Source organism: Chenopodium album, chromosome 17 (assembly GCF_948465745.1).
Source record: "Chenopodium album chromosome 17, dcCheAlbu1.1, whole genome shotgun sequence".
NCBI classification, from domain to species: Eukaryota; Viridiplantae; Streptophyta; class Magnoliopsida; order Caryophyllales; family Amaranthaceae; genus Chenopodium; species Chenopodium album.
The window spans coordinates 49498820-49523612 of NC_137850.1; the positions used below are offsets into that span (position 1 = coordinate 49498820).

General features: G+C 34.5%; 3 protein-coding genes, 1 long non-coding RNA gene and 6 pseudogenes across 6 annotated transcripts; 4 read left to right on the forward strand and 6 right to left on the reverse strand.

Moving 5' to 3' along the window:
* Window positions 1-875: 875 nt before the first annotated feature.
* On the forward strand, window positions 876-4992 carry LOC145590078 (uncharacterized). Its single transcript, XR_014101859.1, has 4 exons — window positions 876-1072; window positions 4177-4352; window positions 4457-4730; window positions 4897-4992. It is a non-coding gene; the product is annotated as an uncharacterized LOC145590078 (long non-coding RNA).
* Window positions 2026-2731, reverse strand: LOC145590077 (auxin-responsive protein SAUR64 pseudogene; annotated as a pseudogene).
* Window positions 4993-6611: 1619 nt separating the features above from the next.
* Window positions 6612-6992, reverse strand: LOC145589239 (auxin-responsive protein SAUR65 pseudogene; annotated as a pseudogene).
* A 347-nt stretch (window positions 6993-7339) lies between these two features.
* On the reverse strand, window positions 7340-8477 carry LOC145589240 (auxin-responsive protein SAUR66 pseudogene; annotated as a pseudogene).
* Window positions 8478-9252: 775 nt separating this feature from the next.
* On the forward strand, window positions 9253-9850 carry LOC145589241 (auxin-responsive protein SAUR66 pseudogene; annotated as a pseudogene).
* Window positions 9851-10684: 834 nt separating this feature from the next.
* Window positions 10685-11095, reverse strand: LOC145589242 (auxin-responsive protein SAUR64-like). The gene has a single exon (XM_081645778.1). It carries the CDS (start codon window positions 11093-11095, stop codon window positions 10685-10687), a length of 411 nt encoding a protein of 136 aa, XP_081501904.1.
* A 781-nt stretch (window positions 11096-11876) lies between these two features.
* Window positions 11877-13151, forward strand: LOC145589243 (auxin-responsive protein SAUR64 pseudogene; annotated as a pseudogene).
* A 108-nt stretch (window positions 13152-13259) lies between these two features.
* On the reverse strand, window positions 13260-13670 carry LOC145589244 (auxin-responsive protein SAUR66-like). Its single transcript, XM_081645779.1, has one exon. It carries the CDS (start codon window positions 13668-13670, stop codon window positions 13260-13262), a length of 411 nt encoding a protein of 136 aa, XP_081501905.1.
* Window positions 13671-14856: 1186 nt separating this feature from the next.
* Window positions 14857-15216, reverse strand: LOC145589245 (auxin-responsive protein SAUR64 pseudogene; annotated as a pseudogene).
* Window positions 15217-17523: 2307 nt separating this feature from the next.
* Window positions 17524-24311, forward strand: LOC145590079 (alanine--tRNA ligase, chloroplastic/mitochondrial-like). Of its 3 annotated transcripts, XM_081646816.1 has the most exons (13): window positions 17524-17690; window positions 18361-18486; window positions 18580-18788; window positions 19253-19431; window positions 19827-19905; window positions 20317-20451; window positions 20571-20720; window positions 20910-21020; window positions 21120-22037; window positions 22287-22559; window positions 22769-22978; window positions 23506-23663; window positions 23768-24311. In XM_081646816.1, exons 1-13 carry the CDS (start codon window positions 17618-17620, stop codon window positions 24102-24104), a joined length of 2958 nt encoding a protein of 985 aa, XP_081502942.1. In that variant the 5' UTR covers window positions 17524-17617; the 3' UTR covers window positions 24105-24311. The 3 variants fall into 3 exon arrangements, with proteins under 3 accessions (XP_081502942.1, XP_081502943.1, XP_081502944.1); XM_081646817.1 differs by lacking the exon at window positions 17524-17690 and having other exon boundaries at window positions 18360-18496; XM_081646818.1 differs by lacking the exon at window positions 17524-17690 and having other exon boundaries at window positions 18573-18788.
* Window positions 24312-24793: the final 482 nt, after the last annotated feature.

A 24793-nucleotide genomic window follows, 5' to 3' on the forward strand; every position in this document is an offset into this window, starting at 1 on the left:
TTTGTACTCTTGCTATATGTACTTCATATTTGCCTAGCTATTGACCCTGTTAATTAAGTTGGTAAAGTCTTGGAGATAGTACTCTAGACTTGGAATTTTTTTTTTCAGGTTCTTGTGTATTCTGCAAAAATTATTGCTATTGGCTTGCAATCACCTATAGTAGCTGAGCTGCGTATTTTAATTTATGTTCTTATTCAAATTATTCTCTCCTCCACGAGGATATGGTATTGATCACTACCTTAATTGGTTTTCACAAAATGATATTCCCTTGGATTTACTAGGTAGTAGTTGTTGTTGTCCTTGTTAGAATTTGTACCATGCACCATAAAGAGCCTAAGAAAGAAGGATGTTGTCAATGTTAAAACAATGAATTTGAATAACTTATCTAAGAATTCTCATTATCTATCTAGGTAAAATTGTACATGTTTGTTACAAAATTAGTACAGAACAAAATTGGTTTCTAGAAACTACAAATAAGTAATTGTTGATTGCTTTGTTGTTGATGTTGTTGTAACAATGATGAGTATTTGCAGTTAGCCAAGGACATGATCAATGCCTTCTCCAAGTCTTCAGCTACATGTCTTTGAATCATGGAGATCGCATACTCCATTAAGTTTGAATCACAAGGTAGCATAATTGGCCCTGAACTTGCTACTCCAAACTCTTCTTCAGCGATTCTGAAGAGCTCTCTGAAGATTTCACTCTCCAGGTAGGCTAAAGGAATCATAAACCGTTTTTTATCACTGGTGTAAACAACAAAGTGACCCTTATCAGCCACATATCTTGATCTAGAGATCCTCTTTCTGCTGGCAGCGGCTATTTTTTGCCATTTTCTTGCCATTTTGATAAGCTTCTTAGTACTAATCATATTGTTGATTCACAAGTGTAGGAAGGAGAACTGTTTGAAGACGGGAAATATATTTGGAGGATTTTGACGAGAAACTGAAGAGTGATTGGTTGTGAAGTCTTTGAGGAAATGATCTAGTTTTTATAGCATCAAGATAAAGACATCACTTTCGATGTGGGACTGCTTGTTTTCGTTCTTCAGATGCAAGTTCAAGTGGATATTCAGGTGGGCATGTCTAGTTTACATTACTATTTGGTATTCATTTTGACAGATCTTAGAACATGTTGGCCAAAGTTGTCACTTGATAAATGCTGCAAGCAAACTGGCTGGCTGGCAATAATTTAGATTATAGAATAATTTTGGGTGAATTTTCATTTGTTTTGGATAAGTTGATTCATACGGAGTATTTAATACCTAACCCATTGAGAAACGAAAGAAGAACCAAGTTTGTGGCATAGCCTCTAGTAGATTTCTGTGGGAAAATAGGTCTATTTGACACCCATTTGAATACCCTTTTGTCGTGGCTGTGGGAATTTGTCTGATAATTCGACCCATTGATATGCTGCTGTAAATAGTTGTAAAATATAAAATCTAAAAGGGGATGTATACTTTGAGCTAACCAAGCAAAAGATGTTGAGCTTACTCATATTCTAGCTGGCATGGACTTTTATTATGAATATTTGGTGAAACTTGTCTTTGTTTTATGCAATTTAATGGTGCATAAACTTTTTATTCATAATTGTATAGAACTTGAGCTGAGCCTGCTATGTGATAGGAACTGTAAAAATATATAAAATTCCGTATCATATTTTTAGTTTTTTTTTTTTTTTTTCTTTTTTTTCTTTTTCCTGTGGTGTAGATAGGGTGGTTCAACTCAAAAGCACAAGCATGTGCATGCTATAAATTAAAGTCATTCAATTATGGAAACTGCAAATGTCTTTTTATGTTGTCTATTAATCCTTGGGTAGGTCATACCTATGTTGCTTGAATTATTCTTTTTCTTTCTTTTTTTTTTTTCCATGCAAGTTAGTGTGACCACCATGAGGATATGCATTTTTCTGTGACCCTTCTAATAGATTGAAAATATACTTTGTGTAAATTTCCTACAATTGTCGGGTATTTTTCTGTTAAATGCCACAATGAAGTGAAGGGGGGAAATTAATCCCACGGCAAAACTGTTAAAATTGAACAATTTTTCTGGATCTTGATCACCTTTAATTTCTAAGAATAATTGTAGTATTAGTATATGTTTTATACACAAAGGAAAACAGAAAAAATTTATTCCCTAGAAACTACATACATACAGCTGTGGATTAGTTTGTTCTCGACACATATGTGACTGTGATGAGTAACTGCAGTTAGCTAAGGACATGATTACTGCATTCTTCAAGTCGTCTGCTACACATCTTTGAATCATAGAGATTGCATACTCCATGAATTTTGAATCACAAGGCAGTGTAATTGGCCCCGAACTTGTAACTCCAAATTCTTCCTCGGCTATTCTGAGGAGCTCTATGAAAAGCTCGCTCTTTAAATATGCTAAAGGAATCATAAATCGTCTACCATCAATTGTGTAGACTACGAAATGACCCTCATTAGCCACTGGTCGTGGCCAGGAGATCCTCTTCCTGCTAGCGGCTGCTATCTTTTGCCACTTTTTTGCCATCTTGATAAGCTTCTTTGTGCTGATCATGTTGTGAATTTTGAGAAGACAATGAGAGAATTTCCGAAGATGAGAAGGTTTTGAAATCAAATTAAACAAGGAATTTAGCAGTTCTTAGTTGGGATGAGCGAGTTATGGAAATGGTTAGGTTTTATAGCTTCAACTTGTAGATATTTCAAATTATTGGTGGCTAGACTTGTTCTCATAATTTGGATGCTAAACCATGTGGCTATGGTCTTGTTGCTTTGAATTATCTGCTTATCTCAAAACATGTAGTCCAAAGATGTCTCATGATATTATTGATGTAAGCCTGTTCAGCCACTCAATTGAATTTTTTGTGTGTTTAGATTGGTGGTTGTACACTGCTGCCTCTTTTTTTTTTTTTTTTTTTCCCTCTGTTTATCTTCAATTGCTTTGTATACTATATACTCCCTTTGTGACTCTGTCCCCAAATAAAAGTCTCGTTTGACTTTTGTACAAGTTTTCATGTAGATGAATGTAATAAGAAGATAATGGGGTTTTATTGATTAAAGGTGAATTTTAAAAAAAAGGGAATTTTGCATAAAATCACCTTTTAAATCAAAAATTTTGCATAAAAGACCACCAATTTTAAAATTTTTGTTGCAACTTATCACTATTTTAGCCAAATTCATCAACTATTCTACATTGAACGGTTGATAAATTGCAACAAAAAATTTTAAATTGGTGATCTTTTGCAACATTTTTTTTAAAAGGTGGTTATATGCAAAAAAACAAGATTTAAAAGGTGATTTTATGCAAAATTTCCTATATATATATAAAAAAAAAAGTTAGAGGGGTTTAGTTGATTAAAAGTGAATAAATAAATTAATAAAGGTGAAATGAGACTTTTATTTAGAGACAAGGGTGAAGTGAGACTTTTATTTGGGGACGATATCTAATTAATCTGCATGGGCATTGATCTTTTCTTTTCCGTGTAAGATATTCTGCAAACCTACAAAACTGAGATTATTTCTGTTATATATCATAATGTATAGCTATATCTGACATGGAATGAGGGCTGCTGCTGTTATACATCATGTCAACATATATGCTGATTGTGTTCGTTATTCATATGCACCTAATTTCTTCTGATTATGAAATATACAATAGATCTACCAGCTGGTCTGTAAATTCAAATTGTAGATCTTTGTGCAAGAATGATTTTAAGACCTGAATTTTTTTATCATGGTGAGATGAATGCCAATTATATTCCTTAAGGTGAAGAATTTTGTTGATTGTTTGGTATCATTCTTGATTGAAGATCAACTCTCATGTAGATGCTGCATGGTTAATTAAAAAAACATGGCACATCTGCTACATTATCGTTATTAGACAGTAATTTCATATTTATTTCATATTTACTGCATTAAAACCTCCTTTCCTGTAAGTGCTTATATGTTTCTTTCTTTTAGGTGTGATATTGTTGATCATTTGCAGTTACCATGTGCCTTGAAAAAATGTTGCTAAAATAACCAAACTGTTTGATATGAAATTTTGCTAGATATTTCATTAACTTTCTCTTGGTAAATTTGTACAACTGTATGCTTTCTGCAAAAAAGCTAGGATATGTGTCTAAAAACTACAGATGAACAATTGTTGATTAGTTTGTATTTGATAATTATTTGACAATGATGAGTGTCTACAGGTGGCTAAGGACATGATTAATGCCTTCTCCAAGTCTTCTGCAACATTCCTTTGAATCATGGAGATTGCGTACTCCATGAAATTTGAATCACACGGCAACATAATTGGCCCTGAACTTACTACTCCAAACTCTTCCTCTGCCATTTTTAGAAGCTCTGTGAATATCTCGCTCTTGAGGTATGTCAGAGGAATCATGAACCGTTTTTCATCACTTGTATAGACGACAAAGTGACCCTTTTCAGTCACTTGTCCTGACCAGGAAATCCTTCTTCTCCTTGCAGCTGTTAATTTTTGCCACTTCCTCACCATTTTAATGAGCTTTTTGGTACTGATCATACTGAGGAGTTTTTCAAGTGAAGAAAGTAGGAAGTTTTTTAAAGATGAGAAATTGATTTGAATTGTAATGAGGGATTAAGCTGTGTTTAGTTGAGAATGCTTTCGGAAAATGATTTAAGTTTTATAGCTCCAACCTGAAGACATATCACTTCATCATTATCAGCCTTGGTTTCATTCTTTCGAAGCAAAGTCATGTGGATATTCAGGTGGCCTTGTCTGGTATACTTTTCCTTGAGACAACTATTATATGACTGAGCTTTGGACATATAGTCCAAACATGTTGCTGGATAATTGAAAATAGTCTCTAGGCAACCAATAAATTTGCTTATACTGTAAACTTCCTGCTTCAATACTTTAGATGTGCTTACCAACTAATTAAATGCAGATGTTTGGGCCTTCGTATGCATCAGAGGACAACATTATAATGCAGATTGATTGAGTGGTTGAGGACTTGAGAAGAGGCTCATATAAATTATCAAAAGACATCTTTGGGCTACATTGTTTTGGGGTCATCCGATGCAACACAAACTTTATTACCGCGTGGTTCTGTTTCCAACTGTTGAGAACAAGGCTGTCATCAATGAATTTATCTCTCATCAGTTTGAAGCTATAAAACTTGAGCATTTCCTCAGCTCTTTCCAACAAGTAAACAGCTATATCTTCGATCTCTTTGATTATAATTTTTTTCTCATAAAAAAATTATCTCATTCCACCACTCTTAAAACCCACAACATGATCAGCACAAAGAAGCTTCTCAAGCTGGCAAGAAAATGGAGAAAGATAGCAGCCGCCAGCAGGAAGAGGATCTCTTGGCCGCAACTAATGGCTAATGAGGGTCACTTTGTTGTCTACGCTGCAGATGGAAAAAGGTTTATGATACCTTTGACATATCTTAAGAGTGAGATTTTTATAGAGCTCTTCAGAATAGCCGAGGAAGAGTACGGAATAACAAGTTCAGGGCCAATCAGGCTGTCATGTGATTCGAAATTTATGGAATACACCATCTCTATGGTCCAAAGATGTGTAGCCAAGGAATTGGAGAAGGCATTAATTACGTCCTTAGTTAGCTGCAAATACTCCTCATCACATGAACATCAAGAACAAACTAACCCACAAATGTTTGTATGTAGTTTCTAGAAAAATTTTGTTTCCTCTTTTGTATTTGTTGAACATATACATAGTGTAAATTTACTTAGAAAGCTGATGAAAGTTCAGAAAAAATTCTTTTGATCCAAACAGTTTTCCTATTGCAATCATGTGCCCTTCTCTCTATATTTTACTCAAATTGTACATGGTATAAACTGCAAATGATCATTATTCACAAAGAAATATCCTGCAATTTAGATTTCAGAGAGCTTCGTGTGTTTGATCTTATTTGAAGGATTGAAATCATATATCCATCATAGTGCTGGATAAAGATGATAAAGTAACTTCAACCTAAATAAAGAGTTCGAGTAATGTAGTTTAATATGTATGGTCCTTGACGTACAGGATTGATGAGCTACATATGACCGGAAGTTTTGGTAAGATTAGATTATCAACTTGATTAGTACTATGTCAAACAATTTATCAACTGAAAGAACATTCTTGGTACAGCAATGATCATGATTGTTCACATCTAAATTACCTAGGTAATAAAGGTTATATACATTTGGACATATTGCAAAAAGATAAAATCGCTTTCTATTGTGAAAAATTGTATGTCTTGTTTGAAGAATTTGCCCATTAATCTTATTGTTGCTAATGCTGATTTTTAAAAAGGTCTTATAAGGTGACCAAAACTTATCCCTTTGTAGAGCTTAATTATGTCTTGTATGATCCTATTTATGTAACTTATTCTGATTTCTTTCTATTTAAGCTACTGGTTAATTAGCAGTATATGGTTATGACTATTGGACCTTTAGAAGTAGTTGACCAAAACTACCAGAGAATGTAGGCTATTCCTTTGTTGATCATTTGCAATTTAAAGTTTTAAACCATGCTCTATGAAGTGAAGAGGTACAGGAGAATTGAAGTAATATAAGAATTTGTATTATCTGTTCAGGCAAAATTGTATTGTACATATCTGCTACCAAAATTAAAAAATAATAATAAAAAATTCTAGAAACTGCAGATAAGCAATTGTTGACTAATATGTTGTTGATTCTCATGCGACAGTGATGAGTATCTGCAATTATCTAAGGACATAATCAATGCCTTCTCAAAGTCCTCAGCTACATGTCTTTGGATCATAGAGATCGCGTACTCCATGAAAATTGAATCACAAGGCAGCATAATTGGCCCTGAACTTGACACTCCAAATTCTTCTTCGGCTATTCTGAAAAGCTCTCTGAAAATCTCGCTGTTAAGATATGCCAAAGGAATCATAAACCGTTTTTTATCACTTGTGTAAACAACAAAGTGACCTTTCTCGGACACTGGTCTTGGCCAAGAAATTCTCCTTCTGCCTGCAGCTGCTAGTCTTTGCCATTTCCTTGCCATGTTAACAAGTTTCTTTGTACTGATCATTTTGTTGGTTTTCAGAAAGAGAAAGTATGAAGAAAGTTTGTTTAAGCTGAGAAAGGCTTTGGAATGTAAAGAGGAATTGAAGTTAGGTGTGATGGGTTGAGAAAGGCTTTGAAGAATGATCGAGTTTTATAGCTCCAAGCTAAAGGCATATTGCGTCATGGTGGGACTGCCTTGTATTCATTCTTTGGAGGCAAGTTCATGTGGATATACTTATTAACAGGATATTCAGGTGGGCGTGTCTGATTTACTGTTCAATATTGCAAACGTTTTGACAGATTTCAGGTCTCAGATAATGTAGGCCAAATATGTCACCTGATAATTTATGCAAGTTGCTTCTTAGTAGGACTAATAAGCTTGTTTTTCAATAGTTGAAAGTTGAAGTCAAGTTGATCATCTGTCCGAAAGGTCGAGTCATAAACATCTTTCAGCAATTCCAGCTGCAATGAGATTCTGAAGGGCCATTGCAGATCAAACTGATATAGACATACACTTTAATTTATGGTTGTTATGTTGTGAGTAGGGTTCAATATGAAGCATAAGCATGTGATGACAGGTGAAAGTTAATTTAAATTATATAGCTACTTTAATTTCAAGTTAGGAAAATCCAAATGTTCTGTCACTGTTAAATTTTCTCACCATTCCTTTGGGTGGTTCATGAGTTAAGTTAATTTACCACATCTATCCATCACTGTTAACATGTTTACATCTCTACAATACTAATGTAACTTGTCTTTGAAAGTCGTAATTTACAGTCGTCTAATGAGATAGATAGGAATCTACCATTTTGAGATGGTTCAAATTAGAAATATGACATACTTATTATTTAGGGGCTGATGGTATATGAGAATCCCAAATATTGTATGTTAATTATTCCATTTGTTTATTCGCAATTCATGCATATCAAACAACAATATAAGAAACAGTAAGTAAAAAAACACTTGCACAACGGAGAGACTAAAATTTTCTGATTATCTTCTTTCTGAAATTTTATTAACATTCTAGTCCTACTTAAAAATTTCTACTGCATGTATTTTGTACAAAAAAGGAGTAACAAAACTTCTTTCTTTTTTTCTTTTTTTCCTAGAAACTACATAAAAACATTTGTGGATTTCGTTCTTGATGTTCATGTGACAATGATGAGTATCTGCAGCTAGTTAAGGACATGATCAACGCCTTTTTCAAGTCATCTGCTACACATCTTTGGATCATAGAGATCACATAATCCATAAAATGTGAATCACAAGGCAATGTAATTGACCCTGAACTTGTAACTCCAAATTCTTCCTCGGCTATTTTAAGGAGCTCTATGAAAATTTCGCTCTTGAGATAAGCCAAAGGAATCATGTATCGTCTTCCATCTGCTGTGTAGACAACAAAGTGACCCTCATTTGCCACAGGATGTGGCCAAGAGATCTTCTTCCTGCTGGCAGCTGCTATCTTTTGCCACTTTCGTGCCATCTTGATAAGTTTCTTTGTGCTGATCATGTTGTTGTGTTTTAAGAGTGAAAGAAGAGATTTTCCCAAAGTTGATAAGTTAGTTGAATTCGATGAGAATTTTAAAGTTTACTTGGATGGAAAGAGTAGAGGAAGTGGTCAAGTTTTATAGCTTCAACCTGAAGACATATCACTTCGTTGGTGACTTACTTGTTTACATTATTAGGAAGCATAACCACGCGATTAACTTTATGTTGCTTTGGATGATCCCAAAACATGTAGTCCAAAGATGTTTTTTAATAATTAATGATTAGATTACTGTATTACAAGTGTGTGATGGTTCTGATTTTTCCACACCTAATATCTAATCTGTTTAATTGTTTTGTTCTTTGATGGAGGTGGAAACTGAAACATCTGCATTTAATTAGCTGGTGAGTACTTGGCGTTATGTTTGAAGGAAGTTTACACAATAATCAATCAATTGGTTGCGAAGAGGCTGGTATGATCTGGGATTTGTCAAAATGGTTGCCAGATGGAAAGTAAATCAGACAAGGCCACATGAACAACCACATGAACTTGCTTTCGATGAATGAAAGCAAGGCAGTCCCACGACGAAGTGAAATGTCCTTGGCTTGGAGCTATAAAACTTGATCATTCTCCAAAGCCTTCTCATCCAAACATTGCTAAATCATTCATCATTACAATTCTATCTACTTTCTCATCTTCAAAAAATTCTCTACTGATCTTATATCCCTCAAAAAAAAAAAAAAAAATGATTAGTACTAAGAAGCTTATCAAAATGGCAAGAAAATGGCAAAGATTAGCAGCTGCCGGAAGAAGGAGAATTTCTTGGTCAAGAGCAGTGGCTGAGAAGGGTCACTTTGTTGTTTATACAAATGACAATAAACGGTTCATGATTCCTTTGAATTATCTTAAGAGTGAGATGTTCATAGAGCTCTTAAAAATGGCAGAGGAAGAATTTGGAGTAACAAGTTCAGGACCAATTACGCTGCCTTGTGATTCAAATTTCATGGAGTACACGATCTCCATGATCCAAAGACATGTCGCTGAGGACTTGAAACAGGCACTAATCATGTCCTTAGCCACTTGTAGATACTCATCATTGTCAAATGACCAACAAGATCAAAATAATCAACAATTATATATCTGTAGTTTCTAGAAAATTTTCCTAGGACTTTTTGTAGAAAATGTATAGTTGTACAATCTTACTGAGAAAGTTAATGAAAATCTAGCAGAAATTTGAATCAGATGGCCTTCATTTTAACAGTGCACTCTTCCCTATCTTTTCATGCTACATGTTATAAACTGCAGGTAATTTACAGTTCCTTGAACAGAGGAATTTACCTTATAAGATGTATTACAAACCTATTGACTAAGATCTGATGTTGCAAGTAGTTAGAGCACGCGGCTTTGACAGTTGGTTAACCAAGCAATGAACACTATATGTCCTAGAGAAGGCAAAACTATCTACTCTCAAAGAGTCAAGGGTATCTTGGCAAAATCACTGGCTTTTAAGCTAAGTAACAAACATTTTACTGTAAAATAAAGTAAATAACAGCTAACTTAAACTTCTTTTTAGCTGATATGTTTGCATTTGCTACTGCAATAAAGTAAAAACATCTGACTGTGAAAGTAATTTGGGACAAACGCGAAAGTAAAGTATGCAAATTAATATGGGAAACGCAGTATGAGTACTCACCTATGTTATAACTGGCTGAAAGGAACCATATTTGTATAGCCAGATACAATAAACATAATTTATAGTTGCCTAGTTATATGTAGGGTTAATATGTTCAATATGAAACAAAAGCATATGGCTAGTGATTGATAAATTAATCACAGGCTCTTTCAATAATGTAAAAGGCAAATATACAATGCAATAATTTTCCATCAACTCTGTCATACTAGACCAAATATATTTACCTATGTTACTCGAACTCTTCACTACAGTTAGAAACATTTTGTCCAACAATTGGTTATGATGTGTGAATATGTTTTACTCTTTGCAAGAAATTTTTAATAAGGAAAAGAAAAATGGATGTAAGCTGTATTTCTGTGATCACAATGCAGTTTATTTGAATTAAAATTTAAGAGAGGCACAATCATATAATGGCAAATTTGTTTGATTTGAATGTTTGATCTCATTAATTTTCTAAGTAAATTATATAATCAATGTATCATCTATACAAAAGGGTAAAAAAATTTATATTCTAAAAACTACAAATCAACAATTTTGAATTTGTTTGTTCTTGATGTTGATCTTGTGACTGTGATGAGTAGCTGCAGCTAGTTAGTGACATGATCATCGCCTTTTCTAAATCTTCAGTTACACATCTCTGAATCATAGAGATCGCATACTCCATGAATTTCGAATCACAAGGCAGAGTAATTGGCCCTGAACTTGTAACTCCAAATTCTTCCTCGGCTATTCTAAGAAGCTCTATGAAAAGTTCGTTCTTGAGATAAGCTAAAGGAATGGTAAATCGTCTTCCATCTGTTGAGTAGACGACAAAGTGACCCTTATCAGCCACTGGACGCGGCCAGGATATCCTCTTCCTGCTTGCAGCTGCAATCTTTTGCCACTTTTTTGCCATCTTGAGGAGTTTCTTTGTACTAATCATTTTGAGGTTTAACTTTTTAGAGTGCAAGAAGAGTGTTTTTTCGAAAATGAGGAAACAGATGTGTATGAGGAATTTAGCAATTGAGTTGGTTGGAAATTGCTGAGAGAATAGGCAAGTTTTATAGCTTCAATGAAAAGACAAATCACTTCATCAGTGACAGCCTTGTTCACATTATTTGGAAGCAAAGCCACGCGATTAATTAAGTTTATATTACTATGAATGGTTACAAAACATGTAGTCCAAAGATGTTTTTTTATAATTAATATACACCTGTTGTTAGCCATTCAAATAGATTATCGTTTCACAACTTTACAAGTGTGTAATGGTTCTGTATTTTGCTCCACTAATATCTAATCTGTGTAATTATTTTGTTCTTTGATGGATGTGAAAACAGAAACATCTGCATTTAATTAGCTGGTGAGTACTTGGCGGTTCATTAGCAGGAAGTTTACACGATATTCAATCAATTGGTTGCGAAGAGGCTTGTATCTATGAGCAACATATTAGGCCTGTATGATCTGTAATCTGTCAAAAAGAAAAGTAAATCAGACAAAGCCACATGAATAACCACATGAGCTTGCTTTCAATGATTTTAAACAAGGTAGACCCACGTCGAATTGATATGTCTTTAGCTTGGAGCTATAAAACTTGATCATTCTTCAAAGCATTCTCATCCAAGCATAGCTAAATTATTCATTAACATTCCAATCTACTTTCTCATCTTCGAAAAATTCTCTACTTTATAGCCTTCAAAATGATTAGTACTAAGAAGCTTATCAAAATGGCAAGGAAATGGCAAAGATTAGCAGCTGCCGGTAGAAGAAGAATTTCTTGGTCAAAATCAGTGGCCGAGAAGGGTCACTTTGTAGTTTATACAAGTGATAATAAACGGTTTATGATTCCCTTGAATTATCTTAAGAGTGAGATGTTCATGGAGCTCTTAAAAATGGCAGAGGAAGAGTTTGGAGTAACAAGTTCAGGGCCAATTACGTTGCCTTGCGATTCAAATTTCATGGAGTACACGATCTCCATGATCCAAAGACATGTCGCTGAGGAGTTGGAGCAGGCACTAATCATGTCCTTAGCCACTTGTAGATACTCTTCATTGTCAAATGACCACCAAGATCAAAGTAATCAACAATTAGTTATCTGTAGTTTCTAGAAACTTCTCCTCAATCTTTTTGTAGATAACATATAGTTGTACAATTTTTACTGAGATAGTTAATGAAATTTTCTATGAAAGTTCCAATCATTTGGCCTTGTTATTTTAGCAGTGAACCCTTCTTTATATTTTCATGCTTCATGGTATAAACTGCAAGTAATTTACGGTTCCTGGAACAGAGGATTTTGCCTTAAGGCCTTGCCTGGACTAAGTATAATGATTAAGGGGTATCTCAGTTCCCGGTATTACCCTTAGTTCCTGTATTACAAGCTGAGATTTAATGTTGTCAGTTAGATACAGCACGCGGCTTTGCCATTTAGTTAACCGGACTATGACCAATCTATGTCCAAGGAATAACTATCCACTCTCAAAGAGTTTAGGGTATCTAGGCAAAATCACAGGCTTAAGTTGATTAATTAAGCAACAATTTTTACTTAAAAACTTTTTTATCTGAAATGTTTAAATTCACTACTGCAATGACATCTCTGGGGCCTAGGAAAATCAAATTTTACATTGAAATAAAATAATAATAGTTGTGTACGAAAGTAGTTTTGGACAAACGCGAAAGATTAGTGTGCAAAATTATATGGGACACGGAGTATGACTGTATGAGTATTCACCTATGTTATACCAAGAAATTGTTAGAAAGGAACCATATATGTATGCCAGATAAATATAACATCATTTATGGCTCCCTAGTTGTATTTTGGGTTAATATGTTCAATTTGAATTAAAAGCATATGGAAATTACAAGCTATGATATACGAAGTATCACTCTTAGGCCTTTCAATATAGATTTAAAAAATCTGTAAGAAGGATGTACTGTATTTCTGTGATCATTTTGCAGTTTGTATAGTGCCAAGAATTAGATTTCAGACAAGGGCAGAACATTAATATAAAGGCCAAATTGTTTGATATAAATGATTGAATAACTGCTTTCATTAATTTTCTAAGTTTGTATAATCAAGGTATGTTCTATACAAGGGGAAACAAAATTATATTCTAGAAACTGCAAATCAACAAATGTGAATTTGTTTGTTCTTGATGTTGATCATGTAACATCGGCGAGTATTTGCAGCTTGCTAACGACATGATCAATGCCTTCTCTAAATCCTCAGCTACACGTCTTTGAATCATAGAGATCGCATACTCCATGAATTTTGAATCACAAGGCAGTGTAATTGGCCCTGAACTTGTAACTCCAAATTCTTCCTCGGCTATTCTAAGGAGCTCTATGAAAAGCTCGCTCTTGAGATAAGCTAAAGGAATGGTAAATCTTTTTCCATCAGTTGTGTAGACGACAAAGTGGCCTTTATCAGTTGGTGGTTTCGGCCAGGAGATCCTCTTCCTGCTGGCTGCTGCTATCTTTTGCCACTTTTTTGCCATCTTGAGGAGCTTCTTTGTACTAATCATTTTGAGTTTAAACTTTATAGAGTTCAAGAAGGGATTTTTTTCGAAGATGAGGAAATAGATGAGTATGAGGAATTTAGCAATTGAGTTGGTTGGAAAAGTTGAGGAAATGAGCAAGTTTTATAGCTCCAAGCTAAAGACAGATCACTTCATTGGTGACAGCCTTGTTCTTATGAATTGGAAGCAAAGCCACGAGATTAGGTCTATGTTTCTTTGGATGATCCCAAAACATATAGCCCAAATATGTCTCTTGATATTTAACATAAACCTCTTCTAAGCCACTCGATTAGATTATTGAATCATAAATCGAATGGTTCTGCCTTTTCTTTTATCTAATATCTAATCTGCATAATCATGCTGTTTTCTGATGCACATGGAAACTAAACATCTGCATTTAATTAGTTGGTATGTGCTTGGCAGTATGAAGGCAAGAAGTTTATCATTTGAGCTAATTTATCAGATAGATTGTTGAAGTGTAATGTCTTGTATCTTATCAAGCTACCCAGAATTTTTTTCTACTATCCAACATAGGAACAAACTAACATGGAGTAGTGTTTGGATCATTAAATCTTTGTTGACAGATGTAGCTAAACTCGTCGTGTTCCATATGGTATAAGGTTGTTAAAATTGTGTGAACATTGGCTAAACAACTGGCACCATCATATATAGCCTTAACTTATCCAGTTATCCTAAGAAATGAAATTCTGTACTGCAGGACAGATTTTCTGTACCATATACTTGAGGCGTACCACAAAGTACCTGATAAAATCTACTATTTTCTGTACTTTTGTTTTACAGTAGAATGGTATATGTTGATTTATAATCAGTTCTTTAGGTGGATCACACATAACTCGTTTATTTAATCTAAGGGAGTATTCTTTATTGTTGCGAGTTTTCAGTTTTCTGTTCTTTGGAAAACTAGTTTCTAGAAACCACTAGAGAGGTAGACAGGTAGTTTTCATTTTCTGTTAGTTTTCAGAATCATCAAAAGTTATGCTACTGTATCTGAAGTTTTGAGATCTGAACTATGAAATGAAATAAATATACTTGATTTGATATATCTATGAACCATATATATGAATTTACAATGATGATTACTAGTACATACTTGATACTTCATACAAGTAAAAAAAAAAATACTGTCAGACAGCTACATTTTCACAAATTTTGATGATTATGATCCTTGATATTATCCCAAAGATGAGCAGCAGAAATCAGCCAAGGAAAGGAGTGCGTCTTTAAGATCAACAAATGCATGGTTTCTAACAATAAACATTGCATACTCCATGAAAACTGAATCACAAGGTAGTGTGATCGGTCCATCACTAGGCACCCCAAACTCATCTTCTGCCATCTGAAATAGCTCTCTAAACACCTCGCTCTTCAGATATGACAAGGGAATCATAAACCGTCTTCCATCTATGGTATACGCTACAAAATGACCTTTTTCAGCCACTGCTCTTTTAGGCCATGTAACTCTTCTCTTACCTCCAGCCTTATTTTGCCACTTTCTTGTCAACCTGAACAATTTCCTGGTACTAATTACCATGATTTTAGCGTACTGAGGCTGAAAGAGAGGGAAATAAAATGCTTAAAAACACAAGAAAAAAACGCGAAATAGTTTTATACTACACTTATTTAGGTGATTGACCAAAGGACACTCATTTTGTACTTGACTTCTAAGAAGCTGATTTTTTGGAGCAAAAACATGTGGAATAATGTAGATATGTTAAGGTTTGCTTAGCATATGTTTCGAACTAAAACTACCAATAATGCAATGAAACAGCATTTTTTTCGTGCAAGTTTAGGCCTATATGTCTCCTATGTCCTTACAATAGCACAGCTGCACGAACAATATGTGGTTCATCAGAAAAGAATAGATAGAATTGGAAGAAGGAAATGTGCCCTTTATTTCTGTATCATTGTGTTCATGTCATTTGTGTGAAACAAAACAAACCCTTGCAGTAGAATTCTGCATTATTTTTCAGATAATGTTACAGCCTTACTTGTTTTTCATCCACTAATTAGGAGATCTTATAAATCCATACATTTGTAATTTGTATTATCAAATTGTAATTGATCCAAGTACTTCTACTCATCAATGAACCACTTCTGATAAATTTCATACATAGAATCAGAAGCATTTTAATAAAGCTTATTTACTTGAGGACTAGAGAATATTTCCTTCATTAGGAATTCTATTATACTTGTAGTTTTTTTATTTAATCGAAGTATAATCTTGTGGCCAAATTTTTATAAATCATGATAAAGTATATGACATAATTTTACTTATATGAATTATGTGGATTGGTTTATAAAAAGAAAACTTACCATTTAAAAATAAAAATGAAAATCTTCAATGAGCCGACAACAAATTTCCCTTAAAATGTACTCTGTAAATCTCAGTATATATATAGCTTGTATGTGTTGCCGGTGTGGGACTATTGTCTATTAGTATTTCTATAGGAGTGTTTTTTTTTCTTCAAAACTAACCTTGAGTCGAATGAGCATGCTCATGACTCACACTCAAAATTTTGGTCCAAAATAGGATTTTTTTTTTTTTTTTTCTTCTTAGAGTTGTCAATATAGAATGAAAAATACCTCAATATTGAGATTAAGCGAGTTTTATGGTTTCAATTTTCAACTAGTTTTTGGCCTGGTCATTATATGTATATTATAAATCAGGTTTATAACAAAAATTATGTGATAAAATACAAATATAGATTAAATTAGTTACATTTGTTGTAAATAAAGTAATGTAGTACAAATAGTATAAAAATATTTAAGTAAGATCAAAAAAATAATGGAACAAATAATGGAACAATATCGGTGTCTCGTGATACAATTCATTGACTTGAAAACGAATTTCCGGCGCCACCAAGGTGCTCAATTGTATTTGTCGACACATTTCCTAAGTTTAACACACCACTTCCACACAAAGTCACTTTTGGGCGGAAGGTTTGAGTCAAGTAGCTTATGCCCAATAGATCTAGAATGTGTATAGACTACTGTGTGGATGTATTTTTGAAATGTAAAAATCAGAAAAAAGCTTCTTCTATTTATAGAGAAACATGAAAGAACAGAGAAGAAGAATCCCAAACATCAAAGGAGTTAGGGAGGTGAATAATCACCTTAAACATCCTCTTAAATGGAGGGTTATGAGAGTTATTTATCAAGGGAATAATGATAGTGATTAATCATCTTAAACATCCTTATAAATTGGGGGTCATAAGTTTGAACATTGATGCTAACAATTCATTATTATGTTTTAATAAATTGTAGTAATTGTATGACATGGCGTCACATCATCTGCCTAGTTATGATGACACATGGCGGGCTCATGTCTTCTCATTGAATTTTAATATATATATATATATATATATATATATATATATATATATATATATATATATATATATATATATATATATATATATATAGATTGAACAACACCTTAATCTTGTGACTGAAACATTTTGAATATATGCTCATTCGTAAATTATATGTTAATTTTAAACTAATCATCTACTCCATAATAGAAATTATATTTATTTTAGTTTTTTTCTTTTTTATGAAAGTGGACTTACGGGCTTTATTAAATAATGGAAAAATATATATACAACCCTTAAAAATTAAAAATAAAAGAATTGACAATAAATAAACATTTATTACACTAATTTACTTGTAAATTGTTGATAAATTCCCAACTTAACACTAAAAAAAAGAAGTATATTAAAAGGCTACATATAACATTACCCTTGAATAAAATCAATTTTCGCCAAATTACTCCGTAATAATATTTATAAGGTGTAATTAGTAAACAAGTGGATTATATTCCATGACTGTGGGAGCTTATCTTCTCTCTCTCACTCAACTGTCTCTACCCAACTGTTAAAATTTGGGCATTGTTCAGCTCTCAAACTAGAGAGAGAAAGTAGAGAGAGGTAACAATGGCGAACCATGCGCTTCTACCCACTTCCAGCTTGGTCTCCAGGATCAAACCCACTATTCTCATTTCCCATGGTAAATTTTCTCTCTCTCTCTCTCTCTCAATTTCTTTGAATATAATGTCTGGATTTTTAATTTCTCTGGCTCTGCAAAATTAAATTTCATTTTAGTTTAAATTATTGCCAATTTACTGATTTATATTTGCAATTGAGAGAGAAGCATTAATAATTCCATCCCAAAGACTGAATTTTGGCTAATTTTATGGTTTATTGTATGCTAATGTTATGGTTTATTGTATGAAGCTTAATTTTTCTACCGTTTTAGGGGTACAAATTCTAGGTTAGATTAATTTTTCTTGAATAAAGTTTCAACCTTTTTTTTTGAATTAAGGAAAGACATTGAATTTGGTTAGCTTGAGGTTAAGAATGTTGTTGGCAAAAATTTGTTTAATTTAGGAAAGTGTTTTGCTGGCTACCAACTTGGAATTAAGTCAATTAACACACTAAGCAGCGCGAAACCAGGCCAGAGCCAGGTTCCAGTTTGGGGGTTCTGCTAGTTCAGCTCTTCAATGGACTAGGAAAAGGGCTAGACCCCTGTGATTGTGATTGCATTTCTAGTTTTTCCACATAAAACATTGTTTGCTATTGTCTTTTAATTTTTTCACCTTTAGTGTTCATATAGTATTGTGTATTGTTTGTGTTTTTGCTTTCGCTATTCCTAATATTTTTTTTTTTTTTCATAATAGATTGTAGAAATTATGCGAGTTTGATTGTAAAGACACTAGGTTTACCGCATTATAGTAGATTTACTCAAAGACATTCAAGTGTCAGACGAGCACGAGCTGCTAAAATTCTCACCAGAGGAGTATCAGGTTCTTGATTGTATGTTTTTCTGGCACCAATGCATGTAACTGTTCCTGAGTTTCCATTAATGAGTACATTAAACTTAATTATTCAGTTTTCAGCTTCTGCACAATCTCTGACTGAAGAAGTGGTGGAGGAAAAGCCTGTAGATGACCCCAATAGTGGGAATTCTATAAGACGGAGATTTCTTGAATTTTTTGCCGCCCGTGATCATAAGGTGCTCCCAAGTTCGTCTCTTGTGCCCGATGATCCTACTGTCCTCTTGACAATTGCAGGAATGCTCCAGTTCAAGCCCATTTTCTTGGGGCAGGTATTCTATTTTGCATCATTACCTTGCATTCTGAATTCAAAGGATCCATGAGGTTTAGCATGTAATTATTATGCTATCATCACTTCATATATTGCTGTATCATATTAACTTGATGGTATTTGTACTTCCTCCATCACTATTTTACCTTAACGACTGTTCTTGTACTTGCTGCACCCTTCTAAAGATTTGTGGAGAAGATCAAGGGCATTATTGCATCTGTGCATGTCTTTTTTTATTTTGTATGGTATGAAATTGAGGAAGGTTTTCAGCCTAAAAAGAAATGCATTCTTTGTATCAATCGTATCTCCTTCAATTGTGTAGACTAATAGTGAAGATGCTTTGAGATGTTCCTAAAAATAGAAATCTTGTTCTCAAACACCCATGAAATATTCATAGCTGTATATTTACATATATAATTAAGTTTCTCAAATCTTTTGTTATCATCATGGACTTACAATGGTTAGGTTCCTAGACGAGTGCCTCGAGCTACTACTGCTCAAAAGTGCATACGTACTAATGATGTGGAAAACGTTGGTCGAACAGCTCGCCATCATACGATGTTTATAATGTGTGGGAATTTCAGCTTTGGAGACTATTTTAAGAAAGATGCAATTGCATGGGCATGGGAGCTTTCAACCAAAGAGTAAGTTGAACTAACAACATCTGATGTTTATGAAGCTTACCGCTCAAACCAGGAATACGAATGCTTTTTATTATGGGAAGTATCTTTTTGTGATATTCTCCCTCCATCTTAAATATACAAGTGGCACACATTAAAGGAGAAATAGGGCAAAGTGATTTCTCTTGTGAAGAATCTACTAGTATATGGAAGTGAAAACATGTAAGAACAAAAACTGAGACAGTTAAGATTCATCTGATACTGGTGTAGAGTACCAACTTGTTTATAAATAACTTCAAAGTTTAATAAGATCTATTCAATTTTTTGTTCTTATAATCTTATTAATGGTACTCAACCTTTTCATGGAACCTGGAAAACTAAAATCGAGGATTTGATACTATTAAAGTGTCTTGTAACAGATTTGGTTTGCCAGCAGACAGATTATGGGTTAGTGTTTATAAAGATGATGATGAAGCTTTTGCATTATGGCATGATGAGGTAAGCTGGTCCGAAAATTAACTTCTGTTTTTATATTTTCAATTTTAACAATTGTCTTCCGCACTCTTTACTTCTCTATCTTGCCTACTTCATAGTTCATATGTTTGTTAACATAACATGTAGCTGTAATCTTTTATATTATAATTATATTTATAAATTTTAACTGTGTTGCAGCTGATTCTTCACTAAAGATCCATTTCTATGTATCTTCACTCTTCTAGACCCAATTCACTTTTATATTTTCACTTCAAAATCAGTAGTAGCATCCATCTGGATAGAGATGAATTGAACACACTTGCTCATCTGACCACTGATAGAAGTTTGGTTCAACTTTTCAAGTGTATCTTAAATAATTTAATGACCATTTGAAATCCTTGGATATAAAGACTTGATGAACTTGCCATTGCTCAGGTTGGTGTTCCTGTAGAGCGCATAAAGAGGATGGGTGAAGAAGATAACTTTTGGTCCAGTGGAGTGACTGGTCCCTGTGGTCCATGTTCTGAAATTTATTATGATTTCCATCCTGAAAGAGGTTGTCTGGATGTTGTATGTATATCTTTACTTGTTTCTTTGCTCTAATTCATGCTCTTTTCGTCGCTTTTTGTTGATGAAGATCAACCACATTCATGACAGATATTGTCTGTTGACTATGCTGTTCTATGCAGGATCTAGGGGATGATACAAGATTCCTTGAATTTTACAACTTGGTTTTCATGCAGTACAACAGGACAGAAGATGGATCGCTTGAGCCACTAAAACAAAAAAATATAGATACTGGTCTTGGTCTAGAAAGGTTGGCTTGTATACTTCAGAAGGTAAAGGCAGATCAATGACTTCTCTCCTATGAATGAAGTAGATTTGGTGGTTAGCAGCCTCCTTTTGTATAGAAAATGAAATATGTTTGCTAATTTGCTTTTAAAGCATGTAGTAGACATACACTACCATTTGCTTATTTTTAGGGTGGTTATTACCTTGCATGGTTTTGAGTCATCTGTTCCCTGCAGGTTCCCAATAATTATGAAACAGACTTGATTTATCCAATAATAGAGAAGGCTTCAGAATTGGCGAATGTTTCCTATTCTGTTGCTGATGAATCCACGAAGACAAAACTTAAAGTAAGTGGTGGCTGTATGTGTTTTCAGAGGAAAAAAAAAAAACAGTGATCCTTGTCCTTTAAAACTTGTTTTTCATCTGAAAGTTTGCTCATTTTTCAGATAATTGGAGATCATATGCGTGCTGTCGTATATCTTATATCAGACGGTGTTGTACCATCGAATATTGGAAGAGGTTATGTAGTACGTCGTCTTATTAGGAGAACTGTTCGTACAGGAAGATTGCTTGGCATAAAGGGTGATGGTAAAGGAAACCTTGAAGGAGCATTCTTGCCAGTTATAGCGCAGAAAGTTATAGACCTAAGCTATGAAATAGACCCAGATGTGCGGGGCCAAGCTCCTCGTATTCTTGAGGAGTTAAAAAGGGAAGAACTACGGTTTGTGCAGACATTGGAGAGAGGAGAAAAGTTACTTGACCAGAAATTAAAAGAAGCATTATCAAATGGCAGTACAAATGGATGTACACCTTGTTTATCTGGGAAAGATGCATTTCTTTTGTATGATACTTATGGATTTCCTGTGGAGATAACTGTAGAAGTTGCACAAGAGCTTGGTATCCAAGTAGATATGAACGAATTTGATGTTGAAATGGAAAACCAAAGGCAGCAATCCCAGTCTGCTCATAATACAGTTCGACTTGCAGTTGGAAATGATGCAGATCTAGCAGAAACCATTACAGAGACAGAATTTCTGGGGTATGAGACCCTTTCTGCAAGGGCAAAGGTGGAAGGCTTGCTGGTAAATGGAAGGCCTGTAGAGCAGATTAATGAAGGAAATGAAGTAGAAGTCTTGTTGGATAGAACTCCGTTTTATGCTGAATCAGGTGGCCAAATAGGAGACCACGGGTTTCTCTATGTCAGCAGTGCTGATAGTCAACTAAATGGTATTGTGCAGGTGAAAGATGTCCAGAAAATTTCTGGTAGCATATTTGTTCATAAGGGAATTATAACAGAGGGTGCTTTAGAGGTTGGTCAATTAGTGGAGGCTGCAGTTGATCCCAAACTCAGGCAGAGGGCTGAGGTACGTATTTCAGTCCGAGTAATGTTATTATATTTACATAGGAAGACATTGTTTAGAGGGCCCAGAGCAGGAAATGTGGTGATAGGAGAGTGAGTAATGGAGGATGAAGGGTGAGGATTATGTGCTGATAACTGAATTTTACCATAGTAAAATTGTGTGTCTTAAAACTTGCTTAACCGTTTTGTTTTACCTCGCTTAACTCGTTGATGTAAAGTTTTTAATCTTAGTAAGGGTTTACAATTTGTCCAGGTTCATCATACTGCTACTCATTTGCTACAATCTGCTCTCAAGAAAGTCGTTGGGCAGGAGGCATCACAAGCTGGTTCTTTGGTGGCCTTCGACCGTCTAAGGTTTGACTTCAACTTCCATCGACCAATTACAGACAATGAAATTCTTGAAATTGAAGGGCTCATTAATGAATGGATTGGAGATGCTACACTACTTCAAACTAAAGTGATGGCACTAGATGATGCAAAAAGAGCTGGGGCTATTGCAATGTTTGGAGAAAAATATGGAGAACAGGTCAGATTCTATTCCCCTGTGTAATCAAAGTGTGTTTGGCTGGGTATTATGCAAAACTTTCAGAAGTAAAGATTTGTGTATATTCATGAAAGTGAAGTTTTGATATTTCCTCTGGTTCTCCCAATTGTATGTTTGAGGTGTAGAAATCTCAATATGCAAAAGAAAAAGGAAATGGCTTATGCATTTTTCTTGAACTTTTTTGTGCCTAGGTACGTGTTGTAGAAGTCCCTGGTGTATCCTTGGAACTCTGTGGTGGCACTCATGTGAGCAACACGTCTGAAATACGTGGCTTCAAAATAATCTCAGAACAGGCAGTTGCATCTGGCATTCGACGTATTGAAGCTGTTGCTGGCGATGCCTTCATTGAATACATCTTAACCAGGGACAACTATATGAAGAATTTATGTTCTACCCTCAAAGTACGTTTTCTGATCTTTACAGCAAAATTTTTAAATCCATAGTTTATTTGCTTCTTTATTGCTTCAACTTGGGAAATTGGCTCAATTTTCAAGTCCAGAAATTTTCTGAGGTATGTGTTTCCTTAATATAAGGAATTTTTTTTCCTTTTGACTTGGAAAGGCCAAATTGTGGGTCTGTAGATTGATGCATTCACATTACTTCTATTACTTGAACCAGTATTATCATAAACATGTGTCGTTATGGACTTATGGCTAGTTGGCTACTCTTGTATGAATATTGTCTATGGCATGGTCTAATCCAACTCTTCTGTAAATGATTCTTCAACCAAGCAAGGTTTGGTCTAGTGTCGGGTTTGTTCCTAATGACCTTGTAATAAAGGAATCAAACCCCAACAGAGACACTTTGGTGGTGGAGTTCCTTTACCTCACTGCACCCCGAAAGTCTGGGGGCAAAAAGAAATAAATATAAAAGTTGATCCTGTTATTTCTGAATATTTACTCATATTGTTACCATTTGGTTAATGAAGGTCAAAGCCGAAGAAGTTACACCAAGGGTAGAAGCCCTGTTAGAAGAGTTGCGACAGACAAGAAACGAAGTCTCAGCTGCTCGTGCAAAAGCTGCTGTATATAAAGCATCAGCCATCCTTGATAAAGCCTTTACTGTAGGGAACTCAAAGATTGTCAGGTACAGAGTACTTCACATAGTTCCAGTTAACCAGAACTAATTCATAAAACTTTATCAGGATTATTTTGATCACAACTTCATGTTTCTCCTCATGCTAAATACAGGGTAATTGTCGAGTCTATGGATGACACAGATGCTGATTCACTCAAGAGTGCGGCTGAGTTTTTGATAGAACATATGGAAGATCCTGCAGCTGTGATCTTGGGATCTTCTCCTGGTGCAGGAAAGGTCAGTTTAGTTGCTGCATTTACACCAGGAGTTGTTAATTTGGGGATTCAAGCTGGGAAATTCATTGGACCTATTGCCAAGTTATGCGGTGGAGGTGGTGGTGGAAGACCTAATTTCGCACAAGCTGGCGGAAGGAAGCCTGAGAATTTATCAGCTGCTCTTGATAAAGCACGGGATGAAATTATTTCTGTTCTCTCAGAGAAAGCAAGCTGAGGCAGAAGTTACTCCATTGTTTAATTTTTTTTTTTGGCTTTTTTTTTTTTAAAAAAAAAAAAAAAAAAAAAAAAAGAAGAAGAAGAAAGGGATACAAATCATACAATGCACTCCCATATGAGTGCTAGTATATTGATTGCAAATATGTATAGCAAAAATAATCTTTGAAAAGTGAGAAATAGAAGTTCATTTATGTGGATTGTGAGATCTTGGACCTGTCCTTAATCTCTTTAGGATACCAGTATAGGGAGTACCTGGTACTACACTTCATAGTTCATACTACTAAGATAGACTAATTTGAGACTGTCGCGTACTCACGTGTAGCTATTCCGCCCAAGCGTCGGTGATCAATGGTAATTAATGAAAAAGAATCCTTTGAAAATAACAATTTAAGAATACTTGGATTCAATTTGAAATGATCGTAATCGTGTTCTAGTCAATCTAATGTGGACCATGTGCCAAATATTAATTCACAGTAGATGTACCATACTATCGCAAAAGTAGGGTACGGACTCTACGGAGGAAAGGAGTATAGACCAAGAAAACACACACATAAATATACTTTAGACATTACAGAATACACACATTGCCCACATGCATCATGCATGCCCATTAATGGGATGAACTTGGGCAATGCAACCAAAGGCCCATTGTTTTAATTTTTAAATACTAATTAGTTTTAAATCACT

Excerpts from the sequence above, each read along its gene's own strand:
- LOC145589242 (XM_081645778.1), bottom strand. The coding sequence starts at position 11,095 with ATGATTAGTACAAAGAAACTCCTCAAGATGGCAAAAAAGTGGCAAAAG.
- LOC145589244 (XM_081645779.1), bottom strand. The coding sequence starts at position 13,670 with ATGATTAGTACAAAGAAGCTCCTCAAGATGGCAAAAAAGTGGCAAAAG.
- LOC145590079 (XM_081646816.1), top strand. The coding sequence starts at position 17,618 with ATGGCGAACCATGCGCTTCTACCCACTTCCAGCTTGGTCTCCAGGATC. Across the intron at positions 18,487-18,579 it reads TCTCACCAGAGGAGTATCAG|CTTCTGCACAATCTCTGACT; the intron begins GTTCTTGATTGT and ends TTCAGTTTTCAG. Across the intron at positions 19,432-19,826 it reads TGGGAGCTTTCAACCAAAGA|ATTTGGTTTGCCAGCAGACA; the intron begins GTAAGTTGAACT and ends GTCTTGTAACAG.